The sequence below is a fragment of the Pelobates fuscus genome, chromosome 10 (genome assembly GCF_036172605.1).
Source record: "Pelobates fuscus isolate aPelFus1 chromosome 10, aPelFus1.pri, whole genome shotgun sequence".
Classification (NCBI taxonomy): Eukaryota; Metazoa; Chordata; class Amphibia; order Anura; family Pelobatidae; genus Pelobates; species Pelobates fuscus.
In genome coordinates, this window is record NC_086326.1 from 30,881,649 (window position 1) to 30,898,565 (window position 16,917).

General features: G+C 42.6%; 1 protein-coding gene across 4 annotated transcripts in view; it reads right to left on the reverse strand.

Moving 5' to 3' along the window:
* WBP1L (WW domain binding protein 1 like) overlaps nucleotides 1-16,917 on the reverse strand; it is a 59,597-nt gene that overhangs the window by 20,613 nt on the left and 22,067 nt on the right. For 3 of the 4 annotated variants that reach the window (XM_063435311.1, XM_063435309.1, XM_063435312.1), the window contains exon 2: nucleotides 5,723-5,825. In XM_063435311.1, coding sequence (XP_063291381.1) covers nucleotides 5,723-5,825 — 103 coding nt within the window. Of the gene's footprint in view, nucleotides 1-5,722; nucleotides 5,826-12,749; nucleotides 12,886-16,917 lie in introns of those variants that run through there. The other variant, XM_063435310.1, reaches the window with a different exon arrangement.

The following is a 16,917-nucleotide window of genomic DNA, read 5'->3' on the forward strand; positions in this document are numbered from 1 at the left end:
TGCCCTCGTGGACGCAGAGGCGGACTCACTGAACAACAACCAGAAGGAGATCCTGGGATCTAGCAAAATGGCGTACACGCCCACGCCCTTAGTGATCCAAACACAAAACTGCAGGGGCCTCAACACCCCGGAGAAAAGATCACACCTTCTTCGCAACCTCAAGCAGCAACAGGTATCAGTTGCCCTCCTACAGGAAACGCACCTCAGATTAGAAACTAACAAGCTGCTACAGGACAACTACTACCAAACAAACTTTTAAAGCAATCACCCATCTTCCCGCAAAGCAGGGACGGCGATATTATTGGCATCCCACTTACAATTCACCCTCATGGACAAGAAGGAAGACGCGGGGGGGTAGATTTCTCTTCATCAAAGGAGAGAGAGCGCGGAAAATGTACACGTTCGCTACGGCCTACGCTCCAAACAGTGGACAAGCCAGCTTCCTTAGGAGAACAATGGCGAAGCTATCCCGATTCACGGAAGGAACCCTTCTATTTGGAGGGGACCTCAACGTACCCCTGGACCCTCGAAAAGATACCACGGGAAGCAGCAGCGTTCCAGACTCCGTGATTAAAACCATACGTAAAGCTCTTAGAGACATAAAGCAGGTAGACACCTGGAGAGCGCTACAGCCAGAGGGACTACACCTACTACTCCACGCTACATCACAGGTACACCAGGATTGACTATATATTCGTGCAAAAAGAGGGGCTCACATACCTCCAGAGGGCTGACATCCTCACCACAACGTGGTCGGACCACAGCGCGGTGCAAGTGTGTATGACATCACCATTGTTCAGACTGACAAGAACCTTGTGGAGGCTAAATGACTCCCTGCTGATGGATGCGGCAATACTGGCACAGGTGACGGAACACCTTAATCAATACTTTACTGAAAATGTCACAGAAGGAGTATCAGACATGACGGTATGGGAAGCTCATAAAAGCGTCATCAGAGGCCACCTCATCAGAATAGCCACCCAAAGAAAGAAAGAAACTAGCCGCCAGATCATAGATCTCACACAGAAGATCAGCGACCTGGAATTAACCCACAAACGCGACTAACAGGAGCAGACCTACAGAGACCTAATGTCCACCAGAAGACAACTGGCAGAGCTCCTTGAACGCAAACACGCCAGAACGATACAGCGATCGCATTTTTCTACAGGCACGCTAATAAAGGGGGCAAACTCTTCGCACGGATGCTGAGAGGCACACAACATAGGGCACAAGTCCACACCATCCGAACGGCACAGGGTAAAACAACGCAGTTCCCAAAGGAATTTGAGAAATTCTACACGAAGTTGTACAACACACGAGGAGACAATGATGGACAATCCCCGACCACTAGACAGGCAGCCATGACAGAGTACCTGACCAACTTACAACAAAACACCCTCACACCGGATGAAGCAGAGGAATTAGACTCGCCCATCACCGAGGAGGAAATACGACAGGCACTAAAAACAGCACAAATGGGCAAAGCCCCGGGACCAGACGGCTTCCCGGTGGAATACTTTAAGAAATTCGGACACATACTGATACCGCACTTGACCAAGGCGCTCAACAGCATAAGAGACGGACAACGCCTTCCATAGGGAAGCACTGGCAGCCACCATCACAGTGATCCCCAAACCAGGAAAAAACACAGAACAAGTCGGCAACTATCACCCAATATCGCTCCTCAACACTGACATCAAACTCTTCTCCAAAATCCTGGCACTGAGACTACAAAACCAGATGACATGATTAGTACACCCAGACCAGACAGGCTTCATACCAGGACGGGAAGCAAGAGACTGCACCCTACGACTATTTGCCATACAACATCTGGCCAAACGAACGGAGTCGAGACTGCAGTTACTCTCCACGGATGCAGAGAAAGCATTTGATTGGGTGGACTGGAGCTTCATGACGGAAACACTACGTTCCACAGGTATGGGCATGGGTATGCTTACATGGATCACTGCGCTGTACAGCCAACCGACCGTCAGAGTCAGGGTGAATGGTGCACTTACAGACGGTTTCAACATCAAAAACAGCACGAGGCAGGGGTGCCCACTCTCGCCCCTGGTATTCGCCCTCACCCTGGAACCTCTATTAGAAAGCATTAGGAGAAACGAGAGGATAACGGGTCTGAGACACAGAGAACAGGAACACAAAGTAGCAGCGCATACGCTGATGATTTGCTGTTCTCTCTCGAAAATCCACTAGACTCAATTACACCACTAATGGAAGAATTCGAAAACTATGGCCGAATGTCCGGACTGAAACTGAACCTGACCAAATGTGAAATTCTCAACGTCACGGTCCCGGATGATGAATGTGAGCAACTAAAGCGGCAGTTCTTATTCCACTGGTTCACAGACAGAATGAGATATCTCAGACTATGGATAACGCATACAACAAAGGACATCTACACCCACAACCATGCTCCACTCTTGACACACGTCATAGAAGACCTCAGACGATGGAATTACCCCCACATAACCTGAATCGGGAGAATAGCAGTCTTAAAGATGAACATATTACCACGGATATTATACATCCTACACACAGCACCACAAACAATTCCGCACACATTCTATACAGCGCTCAAAACAGCATTCATACAATATGTCTGGAAGGGAGAAAGGGCACGGATCAGCTACGACAAGCTCTGCCTTCCAAGGAGTTGGGGCGGGCTGGCTCTACCTGACATCAAAAGATATCATCAGGTAACGGTATTACAGAGACTCAAAGAACTACACACGGACACGCCACACAAACGATGGGTCCAGCTTTGGAGGGACACTGTAGACAAAAAACTGCATACACTGGTGTGGCACAATGAAAGGGACGCCCACACGCTACTGGGGGAAGATTCTCCCCTCACGCACACCTTGACGCACTGGTCCACAATTAGAAAGGAGCAGCGGATCTCACCCAAACCCAGTCCCCTGATACCCATCACATACAGCCCGAACCTGGGAGACAGCCTTCCGCCGACTGCCTGGCCAACAGAAAACCGAGATGGATACATACCAATACACACAGTCCTTAACAATACGGGAGTCCAACCATTAAGGGACTTTTCGGGTGAAGCAACACCCACGCTAATGCACCAATTCCACTACATCCAGCTTAAGCACTACTATCACAACCTACCACACAGAAGCAAGATACACAGAGAACTAACATGGTACGAAAACCTATGCACACAGACACCAGAGTTGGAGGGCAGGGTCTCCGCATTATTAAATTAATCAAACCGTATTGCCAACAACTTGTACAAAAGACAATGGGAGGACTGGACAGAGGAGACCTTCACAGACGACCAATGGGGGAAGATACTAACCCTACAACACAAAAGTGCCTCCAGCTCCCACTACCAGGAAGTAAATTATAAGCTCTTGACACACTTGTACCGTACACCGTCCCTGATCAACCGATACAACCTGACAATACCAAACACCTGCTGGAGATGCGGGGAGGAACCCGGCACCTTAAGACACATCTGGTGGGACTGTTATAAAATAAAACCCTTCTGTGAGACCATCCACCGGGAAATCAAGAAGATACTAGACGAACCCACACACCTGACGATGGCAGCGGCCCTTCTACATCATACAGAACGACCAATACGGTCTACAGGAGGTCGATACCGAGGCACTTGCTAAACGCGGCCAAGTCCCTGATCCCACTGCACTGGAAACAGGAAAACCCACCCACGATAGAAGAATGGACACGCAGAGTAGAAGACATCAGGATGGCAGAGGCGCAAATAGCAGATCCCAAGGGAGACGCGATAAACATGTGGAGAGGTGGACATCCTGGATACTATACAGCACTTAAGTAGAGATGGAAGACGAGATGCACTGTGACGGGACGTGTGTCGGGGGGCGGGCCAGGGCGCACCGAGGGAGATGGCAGACTCAACCCCTCCCTCTTCCCCCCACCCTACCACAACCCCTCCCGACCTCCCTATATAACCCCAGGGCAAACACCGAGAGAGAGCTTCATCACACACAACCGCGATGAAAATTGAAACCGCAGGGAGTACGCCTGACGGACCTGAAAGCGGAATAGGAGTAAAGAGCAAGCGGAAACCAACCCCCTAAAAAAACTGGGAAAAACAGATAAACACGCAAGGGGATATATATAAAGAAACAACAGGAGTAGACATCACACACAGAGAGAATGACAGACACACAATATAGTTGCAAACACCCACAAACACGTACAAACCTACACGCAGGGACATGAACGCAACAGACAAAACCAGACAAGATAACACACGCAGGCAATGCAACAACAGCTCAAAACTATGAGGCGGATGACGAGTAGAATAGGGACGTTACCTCACGTCACGACATCGCCCACGCACAATAACAAACTGCCAGACACCCATAGACGATAGCTGATCAGACTAACTAACAGCTAAGAAGAACACAGGGAGACGGAGGTGGGGAGATAGACACACCAGACCGCAATAGAGCAATTAATCAGGGGAATACCAGACCCCAAAGATAAAAGAGAGGCCACCGGACACGCGCATATAATCACGCAGACCCAACATAGCAACAGAAGAAACACTTCAAAGATAGCAAAAAGGGAAGGTTGCAAAGCATGGGCACGAGAGAACACAGACCACACAAGCCAAATCACAGCAATAAAAACCATGGAGCCTGCGTGCTCGCACAAATACATATGGTATGCGGAAAATACGATAGAGACCTGCGAGTCTCCATGCACACAATATGATCCCCATGCAGAACTCTTCTTTTGATACAACAATAAATAAACCTAAAAGGGAAAAATTGGTGTGCCTGCGTGCACACACAAAGGCATATGGTGCACGGTATATATCATAGAGACCTGCGAGTCTCTATACACGCTGTCTGATCCTCATGCAAAAGTCTATGTATACTACAACAACCATTCAATAAAAAATCATTTACAAAAAAAAAATTAAAAATACATAGGGAAGTGGAAAGAGCGCAGGTAACTTTTTACTTTTTTTATTTCTGTAGTGGTAAAGTGTAAAAAAAAAAAAAAAAAAGTAATCATGTGCACATCACCCCCCATTAGTTGAGGTGGAAACAAGAGTCATAAATTTGCTGGTGACTGTGGCTGTAACTATACGTACCTGATTATGAAGCTGTTACCAGCAGGTTTTGCCGATTACATGTTCACTTTAAAGAGTGTGACCATTAAAGAGGAGATTCAAAGAAGATGTTTTAAATGCAAGTTTAGGAGGTTGTCCAACAGGAGTAGAAATACAAGATAAAGGGAAATTTATAAGACTTAAAAAAAATAAAAAAATAATAATAATAATAATATGGAGGATAACAGAAGGTCAACTTCACAGATTGTATTTGTGTATATATATATATATATATATATATATATATATATATATATATATATATATTATTTTCACAGTGAGAAGACGCCAGCGTCCATAGGAAAGGATTCAGAATGCTTTCCTATGGACCAGCTGAATGCGCGAGCGGCTCTTGCAGCGCATGTGCATTCAGCCGATGACTACCAAAGGAGCAGTCCCCTGGCGCTGGAGAAAGGTGAGTGTTTAACCCCCTTCAGCCCGGCGGGAGTGGGACCCTGAGGGTGGGGGCACTATATTGCCAGGAAAACGATTTTGTTTTCATGGCACTATAGTGGTCCTTTAATGAACAATATTCCCAGTCTTTGATATTTATGTATGTAGATGCTCATTACTTACACCATAGCTCATAGTAGTAGTTACAGCACTGAGATTGTCCACAGCAATGACCTGTTTCACATATGTAGCTTTGATTATTGATCCCCATGCATGTTTCCTTATCCTGGAAAAAGAGAAAAAAAAAAAGTCCATTAAATTGGAGAATAAATAAATATTTCAAACTCAATGTTTAGATTCTATCTTCTATCAATGTAGAATAATTTATTTTGGCATTGGTAAAGGTGGATGGATCAGATGGTTTCTGTTGTTTCAGACATTGAGCAATACAGTTATACAAACTTCTAAATCTTTCCTCATAGCATCTAAATCTCAAATAAGGTTTCAAAATCCTATAAAATAAATAACGATTTGAACTGGACATGATATGGTTAGTGTTTGAGGAAAAAGCACTACAGGAACTTAAAGATTACTGTTGACAAAAAAAAAAAAAAAAGATTCAACATTGATAAAGGGGGCAAACTCCTCGCACGGATGCTGAGAGGCACACAACATAGGGCACAAGTCCACACCATCCGAACGGCACAGGGTAAAACAACGCAGTGATAAACGGTAATTTGGCCACGTATGCCAAAACTAATGTGTACAATTGATATATTTTATATAGATAATATACATGTTGTGAACCAAGTCATTGATCGAGAAGATACAGTTAGTGAAACTTCCACATTTAGTTTGCTGCCAAGAGACTTTATGGCCCTGTCCAGCCATCCCGACTTTATTCCCTGTGGTCCCACTTTTGGGGACACCCGGGAACCGTCCCCAAGAAGCATAGCATGAGCACATCCTTAGATGCAATCACACTATGCTCACTATGCTCAGGGCACTATGAGGCCTGAAGAGAGCACTGAAATAGGGGCTGGCATGCATGATTGACATGCAGTCTAACGTACACTCACTCCAGGCTGACCGGCCAATCCTTTGGAGTTTCCCGTCCCCTTTCAGTGCAGCCAGTCATGCTATTTACATCACTGGCCCACCGGAATCCCATAAAGCGCTTGGGTGTATGATCCTAAGTTGGTCGACAGTAAATCATTGAAAGGTTTATGTTTATGTGTAAAACCCACATAGCTTAGCGCAGGGTTAAGAAACCTTTGGCATTCCAGACTATATAAATTTGCTAGCAATTCTGCTCGCATAATGTATAGATGAGATTTTATGCTCTTCAAAACAAGAATATGTTATATGTACCATGAGAGGTGCCCTTCTACATTTGTAATAGTTTGTTTCTAAATTACCTTCATCTATGTTGGTACTCTATAAGTACAGAGAATAACGAGGCAGTGCCTATTAAGAACACAATAAATGAGTAGCTGGACAAAGGGGTACAGACTATGAACGCCTTAAAGGGACACTATAGTCACATGAACAACTTTAGCTTAATGAAGCAGTTTTGGTGTATAGAACATGCCCCTGCAACCTCACTGCTCAATCCTCTGCCATTTAGGAGTTAAATCCCTTTGTTTATGAACCCTAGTCACACCTCCCTGCATGTGACTTGCACAGCCTCCCTAAACACTTCCTGTAAAAGAGTCAACTACAATTTATCCTTCCTTTACTGCAAGTTCTGTTTAATTTAGATTTTCTTATACCCTGCTATGTTAATAGCTTGCTAGACCCCGCAAGAGCCTCCTGTATGTGATTAAAGTTAAATTTACAGAGAAAGAGAAAGAGATACAATTGTTTAAGTGAAAACTGTTTTCTTTCATGCAGGCTGTGTCAATCAGATCCAGGGGAGGTGTGACAAGGGCTGCATAAACAGAAACAAAGTGATTTAAACTTCTAAATGGCAGTGAATTTAGCAGTGAAACCGGAGAGGCATGATCTATATACTAAAACGGCTTCATTAAGCTAAAGTTGTTTAGGTGACTATAGTGTTCCTTTAAGAAACCAAAAACCACAGAAAGTTTATATTTATGCAACATGGTATTTACACACAGCAAACGACAAGTCACTGATCGTATTTTAACGTCCATATTTAGGCTGTTTCACAATCCCCTAGCAGGGATTTCTGCGATGACACTGTCATAGAGTGACTTCTTGTAAAGAGCAGGTGGTGAATTTAAGTTATGTCTAGGCTTACCGGTATTTGTTTTTTTGATTTCCAGAGCTTTTCAAGCAATGTTTCCATTTAGATCTACTTCTGTAATAGGGTTTACACAGTATTATACTCTGGAAGTTCTGGATTACCCAACTGGTGTTTTCTTTTTACTATCCATCCTAAACCGTACAGGAGGATGTAAAAAGTAAAAAAAAAAAAAAAAAAAAACACAACACACCAATAACATTACAAAGATGTTCTAGGTTTAGAACACGGGAAACTCATTGGAACAGATTGTGCTGTGCCTGTATTCTGTTAGCCCTGTTTATAGATTATGTTTTACAGGAGTTGGGATCACTCACATTACATATTTAAACAGAATCTCACTGTCCCTTTTCAATTGATGTTTAGCTTCTGGGAAAAGATAGAAAAGAAAACTAAATGCAGAGTCAAATGATAGCCACAAAAGAAGTGCTTTCCTGCAAATCCAGAAATGCCATCGAAAAGTAAAAAAAAAGTGTGTGTGAAGAAGGAGCACATCCAGTCACCCACCCCATTCTAGCGGTCACTTTTACGTGTTGTAAATTGTGAAAAGTGCATTTTATGGGACAGTGGATGTGCCGCTGTTTTGAACGTACAAGACTTGTACGACTTGAACGGATCCCCACGCTCAATGTGCAGTTCACGGAAGGTTCGGGACAAATACTTGGCATGGCTCCTATTCCCAATTGGGAACTAGCAAGGTTCATATGCTACTGTTTTGCCTTCGAGGCGACAGCTTTTAAATTGTTTACCTTCATGTTTGGATAGTGGCCACTAAGCACACAAATAAAAAAAAAAAAGATAGTTTTGCTTAAAATATTTAATGTTGAACACACACATAAATATATAACAAAAACAGGTCATCTGTGTAAGCCTTAACAAAACAAAAAAAACAGTCATTTTTTGGGGGAACATTTCATTTACCTTTAACTGATTTTCTAGTTAAAATCTATGAAAAGGGGGGGCGGGGCCGGGTCGCCAAAATGGACAGTCACAGGAGAGCTCGGCTCCTGCAAAACACAAACAATTAAGCTAGAAATTTAAGCTTTACAGCGCTCACAGCTACCTACCACTGCGACCCACGATGCACAAAGGCTACCGGATCCGAGGAGAGGCTGGCTCCTGTAGTTTCAGTCCCTCGGAGGTGAGATCTCCGCGACTCACAGCGGGAACTTAGCTGGCGGTGAGTGGGGTGGACGTCCGCCACCCCACTATCCTGCCTAACGGAGCCTGAACGGCACTGCGACTCACCGCGGACCCGGCCCTGTTTCCTCCCCCCTCTGGACCGGGGGGGTGATCCCGGTCCTCGCCCCATAGCTGCACTCACAGCGTGGCAGCGGAGATCCGGCAACGACGTCCGGCCATCACACAGGCCCAGGGCCCAAACCTAAGATGGCGGAGACCATGTGCGGCATAGCTGATGCAGATGGAGTAGGGGAAATGCCAAGTAAGCGGCGGCACCACAGTACCTGTCACCAGCGACCAACCTGAAGTTGTTTGCCCGCACAAAGACCCAGTGAGCTGACGCCTGGAACAAAAAGGCACCCTCCCCTCACCCACCGTAAGGAGCCTCCTGCCCAGCAACCCCGGAACCACGAAACACCCAGCCCGCAGACACGCAGCAGGACAGGGCTACACTCATAGCAGACGCAGAAAGCCCCAGAAGACACTGGAAGACAGACCACCATCTACTCACCCACAGCCTGAGGGACAGAACGGGACTTGATTGGCCCACTCACTGCTGACAATCGCAACACACGCGGCAGCAGTAACACATTGCCTTACCACTGGACTGTACCCTGCCCACGGAGGGTGCAGGCTGAGCGAGGCTGCATGGTGGGACCCAGGACTGCTGACTCTTTCTTCACCCAATAACTTATTATTTTGTTTAGTAATCCAGCTCATTATTTAGTTTATTGGTTAAACCATTGCCCTGACTAGTCAACTCATATACATTAAACAGATTGTCCTGGCACTATAATTAAACCAAAGAGTGTCTACTAATATCCAAAAGGAGGGCCTCCTAGGGGGAATAAACAACTGTTAAGTCTTGCCACTCTGTCTTTTGCTATTGTTCCTCTCTAGTCTAGATAGAATTACATTTTTATTTTTTATTTTTATTTTTATTTTTAATGACCAAGCGTAGATTCTAGTCAAAGTCTAGACGAGCCTGCCTACTCATAATCACTCGTAATTTTATTTTATCACCAACTACCGGAACGTATACTTCTTTATTTTACAAGCCTCCTGCGAGCATTATCTACCTACCCTAAACGCAGCTGGCTCGACCCCAGGGGTCATTACAATAATCTTGTTCACCTTCTATGTAATCGACTAACACTTAAACGAGGCCAACTGCGCAATACCTAGCATGTAACCAAACAGTCACGACACAAGTAATCGCAGTGGTGCCCTGTCCAGCATGTTACTCAATCTTAACTATTACCTAAGCAACCTTATTATTAGCAATGTTTTGCCTATTTTATATGACCTAAGTTGCGTTTAAGCTCCACAAAAGTTAATTTGTGAATTATCTTGATCAACTGAATACTAAATATAAAAAGTGTGCAAGCTCTAACATATTCCTGATTGTTATAAATGTTTTGAAAAAGCATGGAGAATGCCATTGGGGTACCCCAGGCATGTTGTTCTCTTATTTGCACTACAAAAATAAAGAATTTAAAAAAAAAAAAAAAAAAAAAAATCTATGAAAATAAATTAACATTCAATATAATGAAAGACAGTTTTTTTTTTTTTATTGTACCAAACAGTTCAGGTAATTCGAGAGTCCCTTTAGAGCATCAACCGATCGTTCCTGTTGTAATAAGTTTGTATCATTTGCTGTTAAAGTCCCCTTAATATTGAAAAGCGCTGTGAAAAAGGATGGTGCTAAATAAATGCAGATATTAGTCATAATTAATGGTTTAAAGAGTGATCTAGCACCTTAACCCCTTAAAGGACCACTCTAGTGCCAGGAAAGCATACTCGTTTTCCTGGCACTAGAGTGCCCTGAGGGTGCCCCCACCCTCAGGGACCCCCTCCCGCCCTGCTCTGGAAAGGGGAAAAGGGGTAAAACTTACCTTTTTCCAGCGCTGGGCGGGGAGCTCTCCTCCTCCTCTCCGCCTCCGTTCCTCCCCGTCGGCTGAATGCGCACGCGCAGCAAGAGCTGCGCGCGCATTCAGCCGGTCGCATAGGAAAGCATTCATAATGCTTTCCTATGGACGCTTGCGTGCTCTCACTGTGATTTTCACAGTGAGAATCACGCAAGCGCCTCTAGCGGCTGTCAGTGAGACAGCCACTAGAGGAAATAGGGGAAGGCTTAACTAATTCTCTGAAACTGCTATGTTTATAAAAAAATTAGTTAACCCTAGCTGGACCTGGCACCCAGACCACTTCATTAAGCTGAAGTGGTCTGGGTGCCTAGAGTGGTCCTTTAAGGACCAAACTTCTGGAATAAAATTTAGTCATGACATGTCACATGTCATGTGTCCTTAAGGGGTTAAAGGGACAATCTGCACACAAAGCACGCCCGCTTGCTGGAATGCTTTATGAGGAGTATCCCATCTTAATTGCACTTTATATAAGTGCCTCTTTCCACAAGTCATCGTGAGTCTAAGCACCCATGCGCGTGCATCCACAGAACTCATTGCAACTCTGGTCCTCTGTCCTCTGCTGTTCCCCCCTACACCATGTGGCTGAAAGAGCGCGGCAGAGAATCAGAGGCTTCTGATTTGTCATTTTTCCAGATCAGACAAATCTGTGCTGGGAAACAAGGGGAGGGCATGCAAAGGTTGCAGGCAGAAAATGCACAGCTTTTTTTTTTTAGATATACCCCTTTAAATACATGCATGTTTCACTGGGGTTATATTTACTAAATAGCCAATTTTAAAAAATACATCAAATCTTGTGACGTGCTCCTTTCAGCACCAATGACCACAAATTTGCAGACTTGTGCATTCAAACCTTTAGGGTACAGGTTTTTGCGGTATGAAAAAAATAAATAAAAAACACGTTCAAACATCAAATTGATAAAATGGTTCTTTAAACTGCAGGATGCAAAGAACAAACAACTAGAATTAAAATGTGAAAATGAAAAGCAAATATTAAATAAAAAATCTCTCAAAACCACATGTAACTTCTTTATGGAAATATACTTTAGTATATTTTACGACGTTTAAAGAAACTGTTCTATGGACTCTCTATAATTGAATACATATACATACAGTAAAGGGTATTATAGGATTCACTGTACATGAATTGCATCAGAGGAAAAAGTACAAAGAGGGAAGCAAGCTAAACTACTGCATCACAAGCTGAAATTCTACATATTATGATGAAAATTTACAACAATATTGGAATACATCATTGACCCCATCATGGCGGAATTTGCCAGGATAGGCATGATACACTGGGTTTGCCTTACCCATTGCCCTTATGGGGCATTTACAGTAAAATCATTATTTTATTTTTATTTTATTTTTTTTTAACTGCAAGTCAGTTTTCAGCTCAGCAAGCAAAATTCATGGGCTTACTTTAGGTATTTACACAGATGGGACACAAAACAGATTAATGAAGTGCAACTTAAAGGTCAAACAAGAAAGGTCGTAAAGATCTGTAATGTATAGTAGAGGGTATTCAAAAGAGACAAGAAATTAACTCCCTGAAATCCAGAGGGAAAAGGTCACCCACCTTAACTACAGGAGGTGAGAATCTTTTTTTTCTTCATTCCAATAAAGCCTCTAAGAAAATATGCTGGACACTAATCTGTTACACACAGAGTTAAAACTAAGCAAAACACATCTCTGAAGCTGTACCGTTTTAATATTTGCTGTTAAAATAAATCTAGTTCAGTACAAACAAAAATTCCTAAATAAATTTTTTTTTAAATCCTTAACACCACCCTTCCCCCTTGCTGGGTATTAAGACCATATGGCTAAAGGACTATACCTGTCTCAGACCTAAAAGGAAAGGCATAATGCAGGCTCATTCTCCACGACAGACTTTCATCGGACAAAGAAATTCGACAGCAATCGTTTTCTCATGTGGGCTGGGAAGTCTCATCGAGGTCCTATTTAAACCAGGCCTTTATTGGCAGAGAGTATTAAGTAAACAGGGTCCTGGGACAGCACATGGACTACTCTTAACACCCCCCCACGACAAATCATAGAGCTGGCCAGGCTGGAAATGACATCACATGAGGTTTAACAGAACTCCAAAACAGCTGTTCATTAACCAGTTCAAGGCTAGAAGGGCCTTGCCAGCTTGATACATTTTAGTTTTGTGACGTTCTTTCTTCAATAGAATTATTTAGTCTAACAGGTTAAATACAAAGACCAATAAATAAGCTTTCACTCTGGGTTGTTGTTGTTTTTTTTTTTTTTTTTTAAACAAAACAATCTTTAGGTGGCTTTTTGCCAACACAAAGTATGCTTTTCAGGAAAAAGAAAGAAAAACAACTCGAAATAACCAATTATCTAGTGTTATTCCAAAATAGCAGGGTGTGTTATTCTGTTCCCTAGGACAGGATAAAAAGTAAATATAAAGCAATCGCTGCCAAATGAAAGTTTGATTTTCCAAACATTTTAATAAGGAAGACTGAGTTATGCAAAAAACAATATCATAATCTTAGAGACATTTCCTCTGGCCCAGAATATCATCTTGATTAATTTGTAACTGGGTTTTCTAGAACTACGGATTATAAATAATTAGGATTTCCCTTAGTGGTTTAGAAACTGAAAAGATTGTGATTATGGAATGAATGGTTATTGAACATACTATGGTCCAAAACCACTGGTCCCTGGTCACGGTGTCCCTGCAATGTTAGCTTTTCAGGGAAAAGGCCGTGTTTGTATTACTGCCTATTAACAGCTCTAGTGGTTGTTATTCAGATGGCCACTAGAGGTGCTTCTTAGTCCATGCTGCACAGTGGCATTAAGCGTCTCCACACCCTGAAAGGAGACAGTGAACATTCCTCATAGCTATGCATGGATTCAGTGCCTCTCTGTAAGGGGATGTGGATTAGTGCCGAGTGGCGTTTTGCCTTTCAATGGGAAATCATTGGACTGGCTAATATAATCAAGACTGATAATCTCAGCGATAGAGGCGGAGGCAGAGCCATGCGCAGCAAGACCGACGGGGCGGGGGAGAAAATGTGACTAAAATCACCAGTTCCACAACACAGACAGCGAGGGCAGTCCCCTAAACAGCCACTTCAGCACTATAGTGTCAGGAATACAGGGTTGTGTTCCTTTGAGACAGTGGGGGGTCCTTAAAGCAGATCTGTCACTTTTAGGGGCGTTTGCATATTTTGCAAACACCCCTCATGGTGAAATTTTTGCTTCGGGTCCAGTGGAAGGTATGCATACTCGCTACTGCCACGCTTTTCCAATCTTCACACAGGTGTGAGAATGCAACGCTGAGGTTTAGGAGACGACAGGAGTCTCCATGTACCACGTCTCAGTCTTGCGGCAGGGCTGCATCTTTGGTCAACCTTAGATTTTACCGTAAGATAAATCAGTTCCTACTTTGTCCAGTGGTATTTTTGGATTGCCTGTAAATTTCACTGAAATTCCACCACAGGCAGCACGAGTATTTCATAAAGATGATATAGTTACAAAATACTCACTTTTTGAGATTAAATGCCATACATGGGGTTTCATTCACCTCACAGGTTTAATGGGAGCACTGGCAGACAGATTGTTTGACAATCACAAATAATGCTTTACATATATAAAACATGGTGAAATAAAAAAAATAAAAACCTCATCACATTAGAAAGTAGCTGGGAGATGGAAGTCAATCCTTGCACTCTCACAGTTTTCCATGGTAGTGCCAGGATCTGCACGGTGTGGGTTTATAGGCTATGTATGTTTGACATGATTGGCTTGCACAGTTGAAACACTGGGACTCATTTAAAGCTATTACAGCGTATGTTTACAAACCGATGGTGTTTGTATGGGGAGACCCAGACAAAATGGTCTTTATTCAAGGAAACTCAAACAGCTATAGAAGTTAATAGGAAAAAACAAAACAAAAACAAAAAAAAACACAAAAAAACTTGTATGTAACTTTGTTCATTTTTTTTAAAATCAATTAAACCAAATTATTGCCAAAGATACTTTTTTCATAAGGAAAAGGGTGTCAGAAAATAAGATCTAATAACTTTGTTTTTAAGTTAAAGCACAGTCAAGTTGGTTATTAAAAACAAAAACAAAAATGTTCTAAAACATCCTATTTTTAAAAAGAACATCTGCAGCCAGCTGAAGACACGTAAATTCTAATCAAATTATGTAGCCACAACATAAAAAAATGTTATGTCGACTCCTACAAGCCATTCACAGAAAATTATATTTAAACACATTTTAAAAAGCAAAACAAAAACAAAATATAAATTGTGAAACGAGGCATCAAAAGGTCATTAAAAAAAATAAAAATAAAGATGTATGAAATTGAAGTTTCTCATGTGAGCTGGTATAGAACAGGATCTCACATTGATTGGGATCTCAATGCAAGGTCCCTGCACAAAGATAGCATTTGCAATAAGGAAAAAGTTTGCTTACGATTTTATAAAAAAAAAAGAAAAATTCTCATACAAAATCCTAGATGGAAAAACCTCAAGGACTTATCCAAAAGGAGAAAATGGGTACATAAAATATGCACAGAATTGACATTAGCAATGTCAGGCTGGCTAATGATGCTGCAGTTGGTGGAATAACATTATTAAAGGATCACTATAGGGTCAGGAACACAAACATGTATTCCTGACTCTAGTGTTAACACCACCATCTAGCCCCCCTGGATCCCTCATGCCTCCATAAATATAGCAAAATCTTACTGTATTCAAGCCAGAAGCTGTAAATCTGCATGCTGTATGCCTAAAAAAAAAAACTAAAAAAAACACAAAAAAAAAAACACAAGCAGTCTGCTGACATCATCAGAAGTGGTGGCCTGATCCAATCACAATGTTTCTCCATAGGATTGGCTGAGACTGACAAAGAGGCGGATCAGGGGCAGAGCCAGCCTGATTAAAACACAGTCCCCTGGCCAATCAGCATCTCCTCATAGAGATGAATGGAATCAATTAATCTCTATGAGGAAAGTTCAGTGTCTGCATGCAGAGGGAGGAGACACTGAATGTTTGGATGCATTTTAGGCAGCCATAACCCAGGAAGGATCTCTAACAGCCATCTAAGGAGTGGCCAGTGAAGATATCACTAGGCTGTAATGTAAACACTGCATTTTCTCTGAAAATACAATGTTTACAGCAAAAAGCCCAATGGTGGTAAAGGTAAGGATTCTACTCACCAGAACAAATTCAATAAGCTGTAGTTGTTCTGGTGACTATAGTGTCCCTTTAATGTTTTTGGTTTGTGCAGTGTTTCACAATGTAATGCTACACATACAAACGTCAAGCACCAGGACTACTGAAAGTGGTCATGTTGGTAGGAGTAACCCTTTAACCCCTTAAGGACCAAACTTCTGGAATAAAAGGGAATAATGACATGTGTCCTTAAGGGGTTAAACTCAGACACCAACAACCATGATCTAGAGTAGAGATAGGCAACCCTCGGCACTCCAAATGTTGTGGACTACATCTCTACATCTCACATGAAGCTCAGCGATAATGCAGTCCACAGCATTTGGAGTGGCGAAGATTTCTGGCACTAGTGTATGAAAAACAATCATTTTGTTTATCCATAAGCAAAAAAAAAAAAAAAAAAAAAAAAAAAAATCGTAGTTCTGGTGGTTAGGTGTACCCTAAAATTCTGTATGGACCGGCTCTTGTTCAGAAACAAATATGGTGCACAACTAAGTTTCTTTTAATAAAAGTCTTGAACCATCTTAACACAATCTTTCTGGGCACACCGCTAAAACCAGACTGACCCATCAAAACCCAGGCCAGAACTCTTCAAAATGCCAATAGAGGACACGTTCAGTGCGGGCTTACCAGCTTACTGCAACTAAGTGTAGTAGTAAGAAAACAGTCTTCAGAAGCGGTCAGTTTGTGAGTAGTGTTAAAAAAAAAAAAATCCCCCCCAAAAATAAAACATACATTTTGGATTAAATCTGTCCAATTACAAGCAGCAGCAATAGGCGGAGAGCGTTTGACTAACCT